Source organism: Mugil cephalus, chromosome 16 (genome assembly GCF_022458985.1).
Source record: "Mugil cephalus isolate CIBA_MC_2020 chromosome 16, CIBA_Mcephalus_1.1, whole genome shotgun sequence".
NCBI classification, from domain to species: domain Eukaryota; kingdom Metazoa; phylum Chordata; class Actinopteri; order Mugiliformes; family Mugilidae; genus Mugil; species Mugil cephalus.
The window spans coordinates 11,758,476-11,778,576 of NC_061785.1; the positions used below are offsets into that span (position 1 = coordinate 11,758,476).

Consider the following 20,101-nt stretch of genomic DNA (forward strand, 5'->3'; position numbering starts at 1 on the left):
TGCGAAATTCACGATCCGCTGTGATGAAATATCAGCTACGGGTTCAGTCAGCTGCACACGTCCTTTAGCCTGCACAGTTACAGCTGTACAGCGTCAACTTTACTCTCTCATTTCAAGACCTTGAAATTAGTGAGTGTGCACATGCAACAGTGTCAGGCTGAAGGCTGTGGAGAAAACCTGGAATAATTTGGGTGAGGACAATAATATTTGTGTCATAATCCATACGGTGCAACTCAAGCGCCCCGAGTATGCATAATGTGTGGCTGTCATGCATCGAGGGTTACAAGATTCATGATAACCAAACGCACGACCCGGTGTCACTGTGGTGAATTAATGTAAAATCTGATGCAGCCTCATTTCACATACCAAATTAAACTGCAGTAAACCAATAGAGGTTTAACTGCTGTGATCTACATCTCAAAACATCCATGTCAGCCTGTTTCTGTACATTTTCAGCTTGTGGCCAACCATGTGGCCTTTTGAAGTATCATCTTGGGTTACCATTTCCTTTCAGTAAAGTATGTTTTTAAAGAGAGCTCAGTCAGACAAGACAGAGAGACACGCAACGAAATGCAGAAATTTGACTTTTTTGAGTTTTTTTTCTTTGGATTTGTCTGATGTCTCATTGATTCTTTTATTTCAGTCGCATTGCTGAATAATCTGAATTTAACTGAAACAAACCTTAACCTTGAACTTAATCATCATAAACACTGCAGCAAAAGTGAGAAAAGACCCTTCGCATAAACCTGAGATTATGCACAGGCCATTCCTTACATTGTTACTGCATAATCCGCTCATGTTTGAAGTTGAAATCAGGTGCGCTGACGGTATTTACAGGGCCATGTGATCGGGAACCCTCTCATTGTTGTATTCTGAAAGATCTTGGTAATGTAACAGTAGTGGTCCACTGGCACGTTAATAAAATCTACCATCATTAAAGCTAAACTGTCCAACAGTCAACAGTATGCTAATTTAAAAGCAATGCCAATTATGTCTATTAAAAGCATTGTGTACTTATTTAGTCTTTGATATAACCTAAATAGCCTTCAGCAATAAATAAACACTAGTTTACAAAAATCATTTAAGTGCAAGTGGTGCAGATCCTTCTTGTCAGAAAATAATAACAGTTCCAGTGAAGATTATTATTGGAATATGTAAATATTACTCAACTGCATCTCTTAAAGATGGATTGTAAAATTGTGTGAAATGTGTAGGGCATCTTCAAAATACAAATAGAATTAAGTACTTAATATCTATTTCTACATTTATCAATAAAAATACCTCTTGGGATGTTCATTTTTATTTATTTTTTGTTGTTATAGTGCTTCCACAGCCCTATCAGGCTGAATATACATATATTATTTGGTCAACAAAACAAAACAATCGCCATTAATAAAAAATAAATAAATAAAAAATGACAAAACAACGTCTGGCAAGTTTACTTGACTTCTTTTTTTACCCATGTGATGTTTCTAAACTTCCCTCATTCCACTTTAAGACGCATTGTTGATTTAGCATTTAGATGCTAAGCTACATATACTGCACTAAGGGGCATTTTTGTGTTAAAGTCAATAACACTATTGAAAACACAGTTTGACAACACTGTCTGCGCAGTGGCCAACACACCCTTAGCTGTTACACGTTTTTAATTCAGACCTAACAACAACAGCAGCAGCAGCAGCAGCACTTAATGGTAAAAGGCTGAGTGGTCATAAGATACTCAGTTTGTCTTCCGGGCTGCGTACGAAGTTTTGAATGACAGGCTGGTGCTGCGTTGGCTCAGTTTACGTGTGAAAAAATGAGCCTCTAGTCGTCTACGTCAGGTTTAGCATTTAATATTATCAGTTCGTAACGTGCTTTTATCTAGGCCCCGATATTAGCTTTAATAAACTCACCCGAGACGTCATCTTTGTGTGTTTTTTAAGTCCGGTTTCAACTGCAGCGCAACATAAAGGTTCCGCTGACAGAACAACTGCTGAAAGTGACGTAAAGAGGCGGATCTTCGTGCGTCGTGTCACGTCACCACGCAGGCGACGCACACCACAAACCAGGAAGAATGTCTTTGTTTTTTATTGTTTATAAAAATATAAGTTAGCGTGAAGGACGGTGTAAGATAAGATAAGATAAGATAAGTCACGAGATTAAATAAGAAGCAAACATACATTACTAAAATTAGAACTATTCCTTTTAATTTGTTTTACACCCTTTTGTTTATTTAGGCACATTACGTCGTGATTAATTCAATTTCTTTAGTACGTTTTTGGAAGAATACAATAACGTTACAATTATTTGTTTTAAATAATATTAAGAAAAATGTAAGAATCCCCCAACTGCTATACAATATGGTTTTGCTTCTTTTATTTAAACTTAAATGGAACTCTGTCTTTCTCAAAGACAAAATCTGATAAATGTAGTGGATTTATAAAAATAATTTAACATTAGAGTCAGTTAGGATCTAATGTTAAACAATCCCCTGTGAAAAAAGGCAGTACTTGCCTGAGATACGCTCGAACTGTCAATCACAACCATAACTTGAAATAAAAGAAGAAAAACAAGACATTCCATGTCCCTGCATGAATTGTATCTAATACAGTCATTACATGATCTTTCATTATACTTAAAATACCTGTCTGAATAACTTAATATCAACAATCAATTAACTGATCATGTCTGCTATATGTATAATCTTAATTAAGGCAGTCAAAAACTATAGATGTCTAAAAAAGTATATATTTATTTTCTAAAATGTGGCAAATTAATGATATAAGCAAAGAAAACTATTTTTATTGAAGTGAAAATCTGTGACACTGTAAGACATAACGAAGGGCATCAAATCTGAAAAACCTCACTTTAAGATCTGAGGCTTATTTGTCATATAATGCTGTAATATCATTGTGCTTATCATATAATATGAGAGAGATGGGAGGCAGGTCATAGTTCTTGAAAGGCATCATAGGACACAACACGTTGATGCAATGGTCCACCAACGTTGTTCTTGTGTTGAAGCTCAATAAAGATTACAAAGACCATTGAACATGTCAGTTAAACTGATTTAATGCCCTTTGAGGATGTTCCTTAAAAATAGTGACAGGTATAGCAGCAGGAGGAAGATATTTTATATTGTATGGTGTTAACATCTGGATTTCTGGGGCTGATTTTAAGTTTTATTTCCGACTGCCTTCACTCATTTCAGTCGACTTCTTCCGTGAACAACAACAGACAGATATTTCCTCCTAATGCATACATTTCTGCATCACACTACTATCCTGCAATGCATTTCAGGGATAACGTTTGCAACATGAAAAACACCAACCAACTGTTAAACAAATACCCCAGCATTTTTTTTTGTTGTTTTTTTTGTAAGAGACCAGACAAAATTCTTAAAATACAAAATATTTATTTTTGAAAATGTCTTTGTAAGAGAAAAACAAAACCAAAAAAAATATTAAAATAAAGAAAAAAAAAAAAATCAGAACCAAATCAAAACCATACAAATTGTTTGGTTACTAGCATTCCACACTAGTGCTAGGAACTAACAATGGAGAAGTGTTCACTCAGGATAACTCACGGACGCTCAGAGGCAATGAATACGTCTCCACCTCGACCCTGCGATTTCATATTGCACCCAAACGCTGAGGCAAACTGAAGCGCCGAAAAAGTGGCACTAGTGGTGAAATGGCATCCTGTCTGGTCTATAGACTCAACGATTGCAGGACGGGCAGACATGTGGCAACCAATCAGATTTTCTTATTTAACAGAATCACAAAAACAAAAGAGTTTAATACACATCTGAAATACAGCTGGGGCTTAACTGTTGGCATTGATATGGTGGAGAGAGGGGAGGAGAAAAAAAAAAAAAAAACAATAACTATAGGAGCTAGACGGAGCTATCGGACCAAAATTCTGAATCCCAAGGAGTTTCCCAACCTTCCAAAACCTGTGCTTTTGAAAGATATGGAGAAAAAGAAAGAGAAGGCCTCGTCTCTGCTGGGAGCAGAGCCTGAGGCTGCAGAGGTCAATGTTGCACCTTTGAGGTTGCAGTGTGGAGTTGGCGTAAGGCTCGGCAGGCCCGACCTTACAGCAGATATAAACATATATGTATTCTTAAACCTTTGAATCTTTTTTTTTTTTTTGTTCTTTTTATTGTGGTTGTACAATATTCCCTGATGGCCTGATTTGGCCGCTGAGTGTTATACAGAATAATCCTGCAGAGATATCAAAATTAAAGAGGAAAATAAACAAACGAGAGAAGTGATGAAATAGTCCGTTGAGGGGTGAGGAGAGGGGAGGGGGGAGAATTTGATGGGGGAATCCTGTTTGTTGCAGTTTGTGGGACTTGTTGTCGCTCTCTGTTGTCCCTCCTCTTAAAATGTTACACACGCTGGTCAAACACACACAGTTCCTCCATCTGGCCGACGATCTGCTCTGAGGGCGACAAAGACCGGGAGACGTTAGAGACGAGAAGAAACAACGAGCGTACACGAACCGTTCCCGAGCTTTCTCACCTATGTCAGCTTCTTGGCTTTGTTGTACAGCGAGTCCACAACTTTGCTCATGTTCTGAATGGTTTCCAAGGCTGCCTCGTATGTTTTGTCCACTGGGGGTTCTTCGAATATGATCAGGACGCCTTCGCCCTGGTCAAGGATTCCTAAAGTAGTATCATAAAAACACGTTAGAGCCGACTGAAAGCTGTGGCTGTTTCTGATTACGTGCCGTCGTAGGAACAAACTATTCCAATTACCGTGAAACTTTTTGTCCAGAATCATCTGTGATAATTTCCTCTCAACGTCGCCCTGAAGAAGAAGAAGGACAAAAAAAGGAAATTAATACACAAATAACTGAATTATTTAACTCTCAGGAGAAACTGGTTAATTGCAGCAATGCTCACCTTTGATAGTTTGATTAGACCTGATATGTGTTCAATCTGAAACCAGAAGGAGATTCAAAATATTCTTCATTAAATTCTACAATACGCGCAACGCTACAATATTAGCACGAGTTATGAGAATATGTGAAGATCTATTACTATCTACACCCCTTTCCTGTTTAAAACAAGGCTCACCTGTACTCTGGAAAATGGTTCAATGACTCGGATGAGGTTTTGTTCCAGCAGGTTGTCGTACAGTTTGGCCAGGTGAGTGTTGATGATGGGGTCGTCCCTCAGTTCTGCTCTGTACTCTGTGAGGGCCTGGAGGACACAAAACACCGGCTTCATACTCAAATACAGACGCTATTTATACTACAAAGTCTAAAGGATTCATTTATTTTAAAATGTGGATTCAGATAAGAAAAATCAAGTGGCAAATTATGATTTGTGTGCGTGTGTGGTAAATGTCACCCAGCTGACAAAAAGAGTGGCAGCTGAAGAGAAGATGAAGATAGATAACGTTTGTCTGCCCTTTAAGAAAAGACATCTAGCAAGATTTGATGTGTCCAAATAGAACGGTGAAAGCAGACTCGATGCTTATCAGTCTGGTAACTTGCCATTTGGATTATATTATGGGGCATGTAATAGGACAGGCCTGCAACCAATCAGAGGCATTTTGGTTGAACAAAAGTCTACAGCGCTCAAATCTGTGTACGAGTACAAAGCTGTTACTCTTCTGTCCATACTTCCAATAAGCCTGCCCTTAAGATCTTTGTCAACAGAAGAAGACTCCAGACCAACTTTCACCCACAAAGACTTTCTAAGGCTCGTGTCTGGGGGAATTCTTACCTTCTCAAAGTCTGCTAATGATCTGTTCTTGCTGGCCTGGGCAACACATTTCAGTGCATCTGTCTAAAAAAGGTGAAGGTAAAAAAAACAACAACAAGTTTTAGTTTAGTTTCCAGCAAAACAAACTGATAGAAAGCAACACTAACTTTTCTAAAGTATTTGATTTAAATTCCACAACTTTTCACAAAGTATGAGCTTCTGTTCTTAGACGTTCAATCAAAGGATGCTTGATTGAACGTCTACTGTACTACCTATAACACACTATTACACTAAAATCAACCACTGTGCTCTGCTCAATCTGCTACAGGTAGAGAAACGCCGGCACTTGCCTGTCTGCCGGCGTATCGCAGGGCCAGTTTACCGCTGATCAGAGCTTGTACCTCCTCTGGTCTGAAAGAGAAAAGCAACAAACACATAAAAAAATCGTCATCCTTGAAGGCCAGTGCACCCTCTAAATATAATCGAACACTTCAAACACTACTCACAAGTTGAGCACAATTTTGCACAGAAGCATGTATTTCAGGGCTGTGATGGCCCGGGGACTGTCGATGGAGTCGTAGCCCTCGAAGGCCTCGAAGAAGTAGGAGTAGGCCGTCTTCCAGTCTTTCTCCTCTGCTGCGTGGATGATCCCTGCAACACAGAGGACACGGACACCATTTAGAACCTGAGCAAATCAGGTCAGTCGCCTCTCACTCTGACTCCGGAGCAGCTCTGTGATTGTAATATTAAAACCTCGGTGTTTTAATTAGCAACAAGTTGTGTCTTTGTTCCAGTTCACACATTGTACAGATACTATCATGCGTTGCAGTTCCTCTTTGTGTCCAGTAAACACCCAGCTATGTGAATGATCATATCATCACTTAAAACATTTGTTAAGCAACTGCTGAGACACAAAGTTCCTTCATACATGTTACAGATTCAAACTCATTAAATAATTAATACATAAAAGACCTCTTAAAGTAGGATAAAGCAGCAATGAATCGCATGGCCACAAATATTTTATTTAAACCATGAAATTATTCTTCAGCTAAATCGTGAGTTTGCAACACCGTTGAGCTTTATTCAAATCATGAAACAGAATAAATACTATTACTATTTGGGTTGTGATGCCATCAAATAATAAGACAAGTGTAGAAATTGAATTCTTCACACCTATTTCGCAACTGCCTGGCGCCCCCTTCTGGTAGCATCAAAAAAGACACCGTAGTATTTTTTTTTTTCAAATTATGCAACGAGAACGATTTAAATCATCTTGTATTGACATGAAAGTCTAAATAAAGTGTCTTTATTTATACTAATAATTCCATTATGAAAGGACCATTTAGTACTCGTCCCAGTTTTGCTCTCTGGGTCTGATGAGTACATGGGTGAACTCAGTTCCCTCCTCAGCTCTGCCAGCAAAACAAACTGTCACTACACATTTGAATAATTGTTCGAGTACGAACGTATCTGTCAATCCACTCAGGGAGAAGCCGAAACTTCGGAGGCGATGACTCCAAACCGACCTGACTGCATGTCCAGAGCTGCCTGGAGCTTCGGGGGACAGTAGATGGCGTTGGCGGTGGTCCTGGCTGAGGTGAGGGCTGCGCGGGCCTTGGGCAGATTACTGAGAGCGTGGTACGTCTTGCTTTCTAGCAGCTGAACCTCCACCAGCAGAGCTTTGTCATCCATCTTTTTCAGCTCCTGGAGCAACTGGGAGCCTGAGGGAACCAGAATGGAGTCAAGTTGACGTCACACGAACAACACAACTAAACAGATGGGGCGTGAACGCACAATTTCTCACTCAGTCGGTTTGTTTAGAACTTTGGTTAAAAGTTTTGACTTATCACTCTTAGTGTATGTGGAGTACGACTGCCAGAGTCAACTCTATCCTGATGGACGACATTATTCATAAACACATCAGTGTTGGTGTCTCTGAACGTGGATGTTGCCGTTTGCGCACTCACCCAGAGCCAAGGCCTCCTGGTATCTTTTGGTGTCAAAATAGAGTGAGATCAGCCGAGCCTGAAAGAAGAGAGCGTGACGTTAGGCGAGCAGAAAACAGCTGTGCTTCACAGAGGAGCCGCAACAAGTATAATGGATGTGATGTGACTGAGGAGACGTCGGTTATGACAAACACAAAAAGTCGAGAAGTGTAGCACTGATCTGGATTTAACTGCATTCCTGATCTGGCTGCAAATGATGCCAAACTGTCATGTAACTATGTTTTATAATCACTATTATGAAGTGTCTTGCAGTTATTACTATAAGTGTTGCTGGAGTTTTGACCACTTCACCATCATTTCATTCCTCCGTGCAGTTTCAGATGTAGCTGAACTTGTCCCACACAAACAACAAAACTTCTGTAAGGAGCATGAAACTTAACTAATCTCACAGAAAAACTGTAAAAAAATAAATAAATCTAAAGTATTGTGACAACGTGATTGATTAATGGTCGGACCACACACGCATCAGCGAGTCTCGTCTGCCCACAGGCTTGTTTCCGTTTCAAGAACTCCCCACAAGAGCTGCAATTTTACAGATGCTCTCATTCAGTCATCAAGCATCGCAATTTGGTCCTTTGGTCAAAATCGCTGAAATCCTTCTACTTGTCCATGTTCTCCGCTTTCAACCTTCTTCAACCTTGAGGACAAAACGTTACTTGCTGCCTAATCAATCTCATGCACTGATAAGGGCCATGATAACAAGATAATCAGCGTTATTCAGATAATTATATGTATGTGCGTGTATATATAAACATGCACTCCTTACATTATTAGCAAGACTGAGTGGATGCAGTATGTCACAGTGAGCTGATGATCAGATGCACCGCCACTAGGCTTGTCACATGGTTTTTGTAAACGCCAATCATGATGAAGCACATAATAAAATGTTGCTATCCACCCCTCAAACACTTCTTAGAATATACATTAGAGATCCTTCACTTCCTAGAGAGAAAACTGTAATTTTAATTGTTCTTGAAAGATGAAATGTAACACTAATCTGTGCATGCATGAATGGTGCACACAGAGAACCTCTCCCTTCCTCAGCCTCCTCTGAAACACTGTGACACAGTTCAATAACATACTTTTCATCTGCACGTCATTCGTAGTACTACACAACCTTGTTAATTCTGTATTTTGACACTCAGCCAAAAGCTCCGGATATTCTTGGCTGCTAGTGTGAATCTGCTGCCTCCCGTTCGGTCACGAAGCCCAGTTTGGATTCTACAGCAGGTTGACGCCATCATAGATGACACTAGTGGATGTCTGAGAAGCTCCGATTTTCAGGCAAGTTTACATATCATTTCTTGGTATTTACCAGATATTCTGCTTTCTGTTAGTCTGGAGTCGCTTCGTTGAGAACTGATTATGCTCCAACAAAGATCTGCCAGGACAGCTGATTCATCTGGGCGAGCTGGTGTGTTATTACACTCATATTCTGATGAATCTCATATTATAAAAAGAGTTGAGTCAGGCAACTTCGGCGTAGCTTCCTTTACACTTTAAGGGAAAACGATGCCACAGCAGCATTGTTGCTTATCGTCTTACAACCAAACACTGCTCCATTATCTGTCTGAAATCACAGCGTCTCCCACTCCGTGAGTCAGAGCAAGATCAATCAGATCCCTCCCACAGCTTCTATTCACGTTCTGGGATATCATTTATGTTTTCACCATCATTAATCATAAACCGTGCTGCACTGTAAGCTAGCGCAATGTCGGGTTGGGTGAAAAGACGCCATCAGCTGACGACTCGTCAACGTGCCAAATGCAAATAATTCACTTCTAATGGAACAATTATTGTATTCACAATAGATTATGAACGCCTGGAAGTTTCCCCAATTTTTTGTCCTTGTGAACGCATCCACAAGCTCGTTCTCACCTCCAGAGCCTGCCGTAAGAAGGTCCTCTTCTCGGCCTTGGCCCACTCGATGCACTCAAGACACAGCTCGACCTCCTGCCCCGTCGCCGCCTCCATGTCGAGGAAGAGATCCAACAGGGAGCGGACGAGCCGAGCTGCCTTGGCCTTGCTGATGGAAATCAGGAATGGCCTCACAAATTTCAGCAGCCCCCCCAGCTCTGAGAACAGAAAATACAGTACGGTTAACTTGTGTATTAGTACACAGGAAGAAACCGGTCTCATCAAGTCATCTTCATACATGTAAAACTGAAAAATGATGATAATAAAATAAAATGTATGATCAAACACAACTTGAACATTACCTGCAGCCTGTCCCGTCTTTGCCAGGAGGGTCCCCAGCTCCAGGATGCTTTGCTCTTTAACCCTGACGGCTTCCTCATCGTTCTCCTGAACATCTCTCCGCACTATAAAAGAAAACAAAAAAGAAATTAAATAAAACCCAACATTAAGCAATCTCTATGATCTACTATTTTAGTAAAAGGATGTTCCCTCTTTTTCCAGCTAATTAGAAATATGTCAAGAAAAGCAGCCGACGCTGAGATTTTTAAAGTTGAAACAAGTGAAACATCAAATTAACCGATTCATTATATGGACCCTAGGGACAGAAGCGCCACTGTTGTTGTCAAAACCTAAGTACCCGATGGAGTAAACGAGTCAGAGTCTCAAGATGACAGCTAGTGGCTGGAGTGACAAGGCAATTCGAGGACAGAGGAATGTTTACAATACGGAAAATTTGTAGCCACTTTATATTTGCTGGTGTATTTATTCATAAACACATTAGCAAACCTTGATAAACTTGTACACAAACGTCCAAGTAATAACACAACAGTTAACGAGTCTTTTAGGGAACAGCTTGTCCGCTGTGTTGAGGAGCTTTTGACAACAGGCTAACGGCGCTAGCCGCAGGAATCACGCTAGCGTGACAGTCTCGATTAAAGCTAAAGGAAACCGGGGACAGTGGCACAACATCACAAGGTGCAACGACACACCGGCAGAAACAATCCCGACAAACTGCTACCGGACACATTTCACGCTCAGGCCTAAAGTTAGCCGATGCTACCGTCCACTAGCTGGCCGTTCAACAGTGAGTCAGCACCGCACCGCCGGCTCCAGCCACCAGCTAGCACGCTAACCCTGCCGCTTAAGACAAACAGCGAAATCCAGCGGTCCGAGGACCGGGTCCATCCCGAAACTAACACCCACCTATTGAATGTAGGATGTCGATAGAGGCGTTCCGATCCGTGCTAATGAGAGACTGGGCTCTCTGAAATTCAACCACTGCTGCAGCCGCCATCTTCCTTATTCAAATGCTGCCTGAATGAAAATGACGTGCGGGGACGACGTTACTTAGCGTCGGTGACGTCAGCGCGCCGCCAGCGCGCTGGGATTTAAGGACTCTTCGGGAAATGTAGTCTTAACTAAAGGGGTCGTCCGCCCCTTTTCCATACTCTTTATTTGTTTATCTAAATAATTAAAATGTTCACTCATTCACCGTCGTCCTTTCCGAGATTGCTGCATGACTCACTGCATTTACATTTTTAATTTATATCAAAAAAACAAACAAACAACAACATGACACCGTGGAGCGGCAGAGAAGCAGTGGGAGGCTGCTTTCACTATGCTGTAGAGATTCAGGAGGTCCCCACAGCCATCCAACTGTACAACAGCTACCTTTAAAATGCTAAATGCTCCCTTGTAAAACTGGAAAAATTATAAAATGTAAAAAATGCCCAGTCAACTGCACATAGTTTGGAACCACCACTACTCAGCTCTTTTAAACAGACATGCATGTTAATACAGTCTTAACTTCCCACCAGTTTCTAAGATCTGAAGAAGCTACTTGAATGAGTGGTGAAACATATTCTCTAAACTCAACAAGCCTTTTTGATTATACCATAACCTGGACGACTGAGACCCTTCACATCTTTAATCTTTAATATATTTTTATTCATGCCTATATTTTTAACATTGCACTTTTTATTTTAGCTGTAAGTTAAAATAAAATAGAAGTTTGATTTTAAAAAGTGGGGTTATCACTGTGTGTATTGGGTGCTTCTTGCACTTGTAATTCTATTGTGTTGTCAATCTCCCAACTGTCCATTATTTGCAGCCCTAGTTAGTGCAATGTGACCTCAGTATACACCTGAAACAGGCACATTAACATACAGTTTGTATTTCTGGACCACCGTTTTAAACAAACAAACATAAAGCTTGGACAAAATGGTCATATCAGCGACACTATATTGTTCAGTGTTCCATCTTTAAATCTGATCTGCAAAACTAAAATCACACATAAAGTCTTTTTACATGATGCAAATTGAGGGGTGGACCTGCTGGTAGTTCTGGAAAGAAACTGTGGCAGCATACACTACCAGCCAAACGTTTGGACACAACTCCTCATTGAACTGAATAAGAAGGTGTGCCTAAACTTTTGACTGGTGGTGTATTTCCTCAGAATTGAACATCATGTTCACTACATCCTTTTTGGGGTGCACACAATGAGAATATGATTTCTCACGTGAAAGCAGTAACATTTTTACAGAAGGAGGTACAAATGTGTAGAATGATTACAAAAACATATCGGCAGAACATCTTTTCGTTTATTGTCAGAATAAAACGGTTATTTTTGACATCAGGCAGGGGCTATACAGACATTATAATGGGGGCAATCAGGAATAAAAAGGAAAAATCTCTGTAATTTTTAAACCAATTTACGTGCATGAGGATGGATGCTGCCGATGCAAAGAAAAACGTCTCCGAAGTTCACCGGGTTCACGACGAAACAGCGCCCCCACGCGTGTGCGCGGCTTAAGGCGGAGCTGCGCCCCGCGCAGGAGCAGCAGCGCGCGCACAGGGCGCAGAGCGGCGCACCACCACCGCCTTTGCGTCAGCCGTCCTCGCTCAGCCAGTGACACAACACAACATCAGCCCCCTCGCAGCATCCGCATCTCAACGGCCGAAGAGGACCAGGAGCACATCCTCATCTCAGCATCCATTCCACAACTGCCCGCCATCGCCTGCGCATCACCGACCCCAGGCGCGTTCGTCCACGGCTCGCTTTAGAGATATACGTGCATTGCTTGGACTATTTTCTTTGTTGCATTCACGTCCTCCGAGATGGTTTTATGTTTTAGTCGCGCCTTGTGAGGAAGAACAGAGTCGAGACGCGGAGCATCTCCTCCACATCGCGATTATTTTCTCGTTGGGCTGGAGATTCGGTAAGTTTGTTGTGATCCGGGGACACGTATGTGCTGAAAGCGGAGATTTGCGTATTTTGTGGATCCGTTTGTGTATTTCTTTTTTTTATTTTATTATTATTTTTATTTTTTTAAGTAATACGCACCATCATCTGATTAGGAAAATGTGGGAAAAAAATGAGTGGAATTGTAATAGACTGACAAATCCTCATATTGAAACACATTAAAGGATAGAATAAGGAAATGGGGGGTTTCTTCATGTAAGCCACCGCCTATGTGGCCAGCGATTTCGTTTCGACGCAGACGCTCGGTTTCAGCACCATGGAGAGAACCCGATGTACACAACTCCCCATCACGGGGAAAACACCGAGAAAAATCCTTTATTTTTAACCCCCCTCCTAAGAAGAAGCATTCGAGGCTGATGTTGTGGCATTTCAGACTGACTGACTGACTGACTGACAGCAGGGTGATGGAATGAGGGGTCGAGCTGCTGCTTGGATCCTGCGCAAGAGAGCAAAGCCGATCCATCGACCGTCTCTCGTGTTCAAATACCGCAGTGAGAGAAGGGGGAAAACGCGTAGCGCGAAAAGACGCGAGCCCTCATCTTTATCTAATTCCGGCCGAGGTGAACGGCGTGACCTTGGGTTTGCGCTTAAACGTGCACGATCGCACACAGGCGTCAGGCTCGACCTTCACCTGTTTTGATGGTGTTTACGTTCCAGTCTTCCATTTTAGCGAGACGGGTGGCGCACGCCTCGCTCCGATTCGTCGGCCATTGCCTGGAAAATATGGATGTCACCCCCGTGAAACGATCATGCACTGATTTATGGGAGCCACTTTTAACGCCGCGCTGCAGTGCTTAGTCAATAGCAACGGGTTAGAAATGTCCCACAATCCGCGGATGGATGGATGGATGGACGGAAGCGGTGGCACAGTTTCATTTTGAATTGTTTCTCATGTGATTCCCTCCCTCGTGGCATTGATCATTTGCAGCAGAGGGGGTCCACTGTTCGAATTAATTAGAAGATGCTATAGGCTGATCCATTCCACCTCTCACTGAGTCACATCAATAGAGGCTAATAAGCCTGAGGTGTTGTCACATGAACACAAACATGGGGACATTGCAGGATAGATATCATCTGATGTAAGCTGAATGATCTAATATGAGACTGGGAAGATTCGAGTTAACCAATTATTTTTCTCATTATTGATTTTGTTTTTCCAGCAGTGGCCATCCTGAGACACAGAACAGCCTCCGTCGAGGTGATCCTTACCCCCTCATAGAGCTCTTCACGGGACGATCTCCTCCAATCTCCTTTAAATGCCCAGAGGCAGCCTGTAGCCCTGGACTCCCAGCTCCCACAAGCATCGAGGCTTTGAGACCCTCAGGATCTCCCACGTTCTTCTGACCTAGTGAGGCCAAAGCCCCTGGAGGCCCTCTCACAGTCACCATGGGAACCGTGCTGTCTTTGTCCCCCAGCTACCGAAAGGCGGCCCTGTTCGAAGACGGGCCGGCCACCGTGGGCCACTACACGGCCGTCCAGAACAGCAAGAACGCCAAGGACAAGAACCTGAAGCGGCACTCGCTCATCAACGTGCTGCCGTGGAAGCGGATTGTGGCCGTGTCGGCCAAGAAGAAGGGCTCCAAGAAGGTGCAGCCCAACGGCACGTACCAGAACAATGTCACCCACCTGAACAACGAGAACCTGAAGAAGTCGCAGTCCTGCGCCAACCTGTCCACCTTCGCCCAGGACCAGAGCACTCCGGCCCTCACCAAGAGCTCCAACAACACGGCCTCTTCGGTCAAGAAGGCCCCCCTGACCAACTCCAACGTGGCCCCCGGGAGCCCGAAGAGGGTGATCGTCCAGGCCTCCACCAGCGAGCTGCTGCGCTGCCTCGGGGAGTTCCTGTGCCGGCGCTGCTACCGGCTGAAGCACCTGTCACCCACTGACCCGGTGCTGTGGCTGCGCAGCGTGGACCGCTCCCTGCTGCTGCAAGGCTGGCAGGACCAGGGCTTCATCACCCCCGCCAACGTGGTCTTCGTCTACATGCTGTGCCGCGACGTGGTCTCCTCCGAGGTGGCCACGGAGCACGAGCTGCAGGCCGTGCTGCTCACCTGCCTCTACCTGTCCTACTCCTACATGGGCAACGAGATCTCCTACCCGCTCAAGCCCTTCCTGGTGGAGAGCTCCAAGGAGACGTTCTGGGACCGCTGCCTGTCCATCATCAACCTGATGAGCACCAAGATGCTCCAGATCAACTCCGACCCCCACTACTTCACTCAGGTGTTCGCCGACCTGAAGAACGAGAGCCAGAAGGAGGAGGAGAGGAGCCGCCTGCTCATCGGCCTGGACCGGTGAGGGGATACTATGGGGGGGCGGGGGGGAGTGGAGGGGCCAGGGGAGGCGGGGCATACTCCAGTCTGGCATTTTAAGGGGTTTTAAGGTTATTTGTGGCATCTTTTATTTATTATTGTCCAAACTGCAGAAGATTAGGAACGGGGTCGGCATTTATTCACTGATGGAGGTCTCCTGGTTTTGTTATTCCGAGTGTGGTTAGGAATAGGGTTTAAAAGAAGAAAAACACCCAATTTTTTTGCCTGTAATTATTGGGGCCAGATACTATTTTCAGCAGGGTTTGGATTCTCTGACCTGCGAATGGAAGCTTTTTTGACAATAATATATAAAACAAACAAAAAAAAAAAAAAAAAAAAAAAATGCCAGACTTGGGTAAATCCTTTGCTAACATACAGATGTACTATATCTATATTAAATACTGAAAAAAAAACACTTCAGACAAAAAGACCAAAAAAAAAAAAAAAAAAAAAAAATAGAAAAGGAAGCATACATCTACAGCAATGAATGTGGACAGGACTGAGGCTGCAGCCGCCGCCCAGTGACTTTCTGACTGTTTGACGGTGCGATGTGCACTGCCTGCTGCGGGAGAGCGAGGGCCGTCGCCTGACTGGCTTTCTTCATGCATCATGGATGAGCAGGCACAACCCCCCCTCTCCCCAAATCCCGGCTCTTTGGAATGCCACCTCCATTAACAAGGATACGACTGGACTTTTTTTTTTTTTTTTTTTAAACATTTTATTTATTTATTTATTTATCTTTTTTTTTTTTTTGCTGTGATGCATATCTGGCTGCCTGAGGAAAAGGGGAGCAGCGAGGGGCCACCGGTGCCGGACCCATATTTTTGTGGGTCACGGCTCTGGAACAGGACTCATCACAAAAGCGCTGCATTGTGGGACTTTTGATTTAAGAAGAAAAACAAACAAAAAAGAAAGAAGACACTTGGCCAATGATGATATTGTGTTCAGAAAGACCCACTTTATTTTCATCTAGAGAAAAAAATAAAACGGATGTTAATGGATGTTTTACTCCCCAGAGGCTTAAACCTGTGGAGGCTTATTTATTGCTTTTCTGAAACAAGTTTTCTTTTTTTTTGTTCTTTTTTTTTTACATAGAAATGTAATGTTTTTGCACGTGTGCCATGCAACTTTACAGCTTTTCCGAGAGGGCGGGAGCAATGATTCCTTTTCCTTGTCTTTTTACTTGATTTTGAACTGCATCTGCATTAGGGAATGCTGTGAACAAAAGTGACACTAGTTTATTTAGCTATGCTTGCTAAAATAGGCTATTTGTTTACCAGGGAATATTGTTTCATTTGATTTTTTTTTTCTTTTTGTACTTTCCGTCGATACTTTGGAATGATGTTCGATTTTTGTGCTTCTGATTCAGCATAGAAAATGTACAAAAAAAAAAACAAAAAAACAAAACAAAACAAAAACAGTGCCATATCTTTGATGAAAATCCAACTGAAACTCTGTGCCGTCGGTCCAGCCGTCGAACGACAGGGTGGATTTTCATCGACTAATAACCCGCTTAACAGCGACACCTGATTTATTGCCACCTATGTATTTATTATTTCGGCACATTTAACGGGAACACGAGAGACTTTTGGGAAGGGTGATGGACACGAGGAGGCGTGGGTTGTTTTTCTTTTAGCCGGGTGTGCTCATCTTTGGTGGGAATGAAGATTGATCTGGTTTATGTAAATGAATGTTGCAGGGATTTACCCGAAAGAGTCTGACGAAAGAGCCCTTAGATCAAAACCGCTGTTGAAATCTGACCATCGCCAACGTGAAGGACACCACGACAGGCTTCGCCCTCGCCCCGAAAACACGTTTTCCCCGTCCTGCTGACCCCCGAACCCGCTGCCCCACATATCACCAAACAGAAAGCACACTTTGCTTTTCTTCGCTAAATAAATGATCGAAAAATGGGCATCGTGGCTGCAGAAAAGCACAGTGGACGGTGAGGATGAGCCCTCGTCATTGGCCTCTTTGTAAATGGATGTGAGGTGGGACCGATGATGAGTTTTTAAGATCAGAGACACCACAGAAGTGCTGCAGTGTGCAACCGTCTCTGTAAAGATGGGATTACTTTCCAGGAACTCCAGAGAATTGTATTCACCATTGTTTTTACTTTTATTTTTTCTCATCTTAGGCCAATAGAAACAAACTGTGTGCACTTCTTTTCTCCGCAAATCTGCCTAAAAAGCGTTACGGACGACACAAGACCTCCGTCTGGCCTCACAGTCCTCTCAGACGGCTTTTCTCGGACCTACAACCGGTTCATTTTGAGGGATTGCAGCGGCACAATACGAGAGGGTGGGCGGGTTGGACGTGCAGGCGCTTGGGACACGCAGATGGGACGTGCTTCTGCTCCGGGGAGGGGGCAGAACCGAGCAGGACGTCTGTGATATAAAAAAAAGAAAAGGCCCCAAATCTCTCTCTTTTTTTTTGTTTTTTGTTTTCCCTCTCCCCCCTCTGTCCACTTTCCCCCCCGACTCACTTGAAATGTGCCATGTTTCTTCTTCACTTGCATCATCGAGTAGTTGTTTGAGACTTTCAAAAGCTTAGAAAATACAAAAAAAAACAACAAAAAAAAAAAATACAAAAAAGAGACTCAAGTGATAGTTAAAGATTTCTGTCAAATTCTTTTCTGTATCTTGTTGCGTACTTTGTAGATAAAATAATAATAAAAAAAACATGACGAAACAGTGATTTAAAAACTTCAAAAAGAGGGGAGGCTGGGAGGCTGTGTGTGGACTGAATGAATGAGTGAATGAGTGAGTGTGTGAGTGCGTGAGAGTGCGCGAAGAATGTGTGACGCGTTGTTTTCTTATGGACGGGGAGCACACGCCAACCGCACCGGTACTCGTTTTTTTTTTGTTTGTTTTGTTTTCTCTCTTCGGTGGGGTCGAGGGGAGGGGTGTCGATGCTGTTCTGATGAAAAAAAAAAAAAAGAAGCTCCTTTTGGAAAAAAAAGCTGTTGCTGTAACTGAATCTCTCTTCTTTCTCTCTCTCTCTTTTTTTAATTTGTTTCTGCTTATTTTAATTTATTTTTGTACTGTGATGGAGAAAAATAAAAATGCACTGATCGTTCAAGGCCGTCGTCCCTCCTCTTTCTGTGTGGTGGACCGGACTGATGGGCGGGTTTAGGTGTGGAAGAAGCTGATGTTTGCCTTGAGGCCCTCGCTCATCAGTGGTGTTGTTAAAGGAGAAAAAACCGTCAACTTCATCTCCTCTGTGTAGATTTGTCCTTAAACTGTCAGCGTGCTCCCCAATCCGAGGCCCAGATTGTGGTTATTCCCTGGCTATGGATCAAACCTTTTCCATCTACCCATCACGTTGCTCAGACTGGAGCCTCTGGCTAGATAATAATATTTAGTTAGAGAACAATTCACTCCAGAAAGAAGACAGGATGAGACAGTTTCCTCTAACTGCAGACATGCGAGTTACAGATGAGCAACAGCCGCAGATGTTCCTACTTAAACACCAACTGCCCACCAATCCTTTCAAGAAGCTACTTCAAACTCTATAAAAGTAAAACAGAACCTTGCTACAGGGTGGAGGTGCCTGGTGTGGTTCATAGTAACATAGTAACATCCGCACCAATGCCAGGTCCAAAAGTTTCCCAGCAGACGATTGTATGGTTACAAGATGATCAATATAATTTGTCAGTGGTCATAATGTTATGCCTGATGAGTGCCAAACTCTACAGAAAAAAATGACTCCAGAGGCAAATCACCTCCACGTCCATGTGACGAAATGTCCTTGAGAAATGACACCTAGGCCTACGCACCGATCACAACCATAAATCATTTCCATGTTAGGCGATTTGCTTGCGTGATTAGTGTCACTTCTCTGATCGAAAGCTTTAACGTACAAGGTTACGCTGGGCGTGCGCCTGGTTAAAGGTTAACCATCCTCATGTATTTCCTCTGGTGGCCGAGACCACTCCAATCAATTTTAACAACGTTGCCATGGCAACACTCCCCACCGGTGGCATGAAACGGCTGATGAGTTGGAGCTTGGTTACGTCATCAGCGGAGAGTAACTTACACAAGGTTTCAGGTGAGGATGTCAGCCAACGGTGAGTCACTCCCATCGTTCGTTTAATGCATTTTCACACCGCAGGTGATGATCAGCTCTGCGTTAAGGATCATTACAGTATTACACTGAATTTTCAAAGTAAAACAATCCACTTTGCATTTAGATTAGTGAAAATATTTCTATTTTTGTGGTGTTTTTTTTTCTTCAAAAATTTTGTGAAGTCATCACAAACACTGGCATATAAAGGGTTACAAGTCAGAAATGAATCTAACCTTTTTATATTCATGATAAGGACTGAAGTAGATTTAAAGATTTATGTAGAAAATTAGAAAAAGGGAGAAAAAAAATATTAACATATGCTGAAGAGGACACTTTTGTGCCTTAATTGCAATAATGTAAAAATTTTTGAAAATTGGGCAAAAAAATTCAATGTTGCTACTAATCACTGACATGTGCAAGACTCTAATAATCCATCCCCCCACCCCACCCCCTGACAGACACACAAGAAAATCCACTTTGCATTTAGATTATTGAAAATATTTCCAATTTCTTTTTCAAAAAATTTGTGACGTCCTCTCAAAAAGTGGCATATACAGGGTTACAAGTATTAGTATAAGTATTAGTATTAGTATTAGTAGATTATTGAAAATATAAAAAAAAATCAAAAAAACTGTGATACTATCACAAACAATGGCATATAAAGGGTTAAAATTTTGAAAATACTCAAAATTTTGGTATTTGATTATATTAACACAGGTCACTTTTGAAGTGGGTACCTTTATCCTGTAATGATAGCAACGCAACAGCCTCAAAACCAGGTATGAGGGTTAAACTCTTTGTGAATCTACCCCGTGGGCGTCAATCAGTTTTGTACGCCGTCTCC

General features: G+C 42.6%; 3 protein-coding genes across 5 annotated transcripts in view; 1 reads left to right on the top strand and 2 right to left on the bottom strand.

Moving 5' to 3' along the window:
* LOC125022651 (vesicle-fusing ATPase-like) overlaps positions 1-2,001 on the bottom strand; it is a 29,314-nt gene extending 27,313 nt beyond the window's left edge. The window contains exon 1 of the mRNA XM_047609487.1: positions 1,896-2,001. Coding sequence (XP_047465443.1) covers positions 1,896-1,907 — 12 coding nt within the window. The 5' untranslated portion in view covers positions 1,908-2,001. The remainder of the gene's footprint in view (positions 1-1,895) is intronic.
* A 1,379-nt stretch (positions 2,002-3,380) lies between these two features.
* psmd11b (proteasome 26S subunit, non-ATPase 11b) lies at positions 3,381-10,957 on the bottom strand. 2 transcript variants are annotated; one of them, XM_047609608.1, is made up of 13 exons: positions 10,822-10,957; positions 9,921-10,022; positions 9,580-9,776; positions 7,663-7,720; positions 7,222-7,416; positions 6,202-6,346; positions 6,046-6,106; positions 5,717-5,779; positions 5,063-5,188; positions 4,889-4,924; positions 4,742-4,793; positions 4,506-4,648; positions 3,381-4,420 (listed from the first exon to the last, which is right to left on the bottom strand). In XM_047609608.1, exons 1-12 carry the CDS (start codon positions 10,910-10,912, stop codon positions 4,506-4,508), a joined length of 1,269 nt encoding a protein of 422 aa, XP_047465564.1. In that variant the 5' UTR covers positions 10,913-10,957; the 3' UTR covers positions 3,381-4,420. The 2 variants fall into 2 exon arrangements, with proteins under 2 accessions (XP_047465564.1, XP_047465563.1); XM_047609607.1 differs by having other exon boundaries at positions 3,381-4,425.
* Positions 10,958-12,341: 1,384 nt separating this feature from the next.
* cdk5r1b (cyclin-dependent kinase 5, regulatory subunit 1b (p35)) lies at positions 12,342-16,085 on the top strand. 2 transcript variants are annotated; one of them, XM_047609536.1, is made up of 2 exons: positions 12,342-12,836; positions 14,041-16,085. In XM_047609536.1, exon 2 carries the CDS (start codon positions 14,267-14,269, stop codon positions 15,173-15,175), a length of 909 nt encoding a protein of 302 aa, XP_047465492.1. In that variant the 5' UTR covers positions 12,342-12,836; positions 14,041-14,266; the 3' UTR covers positions 15,176-16,085. The 2 variants fall into 2 exon arrangements, with proteins under 2 accessions (XP_047465492.1, XP_047465493.1); XM_047609537.1 differs by having other exon boundaries at positions 14,044-16,085.
* Positions 16,086-20,101: the final 4,016 nt, after the last annotated feature.

Excerpts from the sequence above, each read along its gene's own strand:
- psmd11b (XM_047609608.1), bottom strand. The coding sequence starts at position 10,912 with ATGGCGGCTGCAGCAGTGGTTGAATTTCAGAGAGCCCAGTCTCTCATT. Across the intron at positions 10,023-10,821 it reads CGACATCCTACATTCAATAG|TGCGGAGAGATGTTCAGGAG; the intron begins GTGGGTGTTAGT and ends TTTCTTTTATAG. Across the intron at positions 4,649-4,741 it reads TCTGGACAAAAAGTTTCACG|GAATCCTTGACCAGGGCGAA; the intron begins GTAATTGGAATA and ends ATACTACTTTAG.
- cdk5r1b (XM_047609536.1), top strand. The coding sequence starts at position 14,267 with ATGGGAACCGTGCTGTCTTTGTCCCCCAGCTACCGAAAGGCGGCCCTG.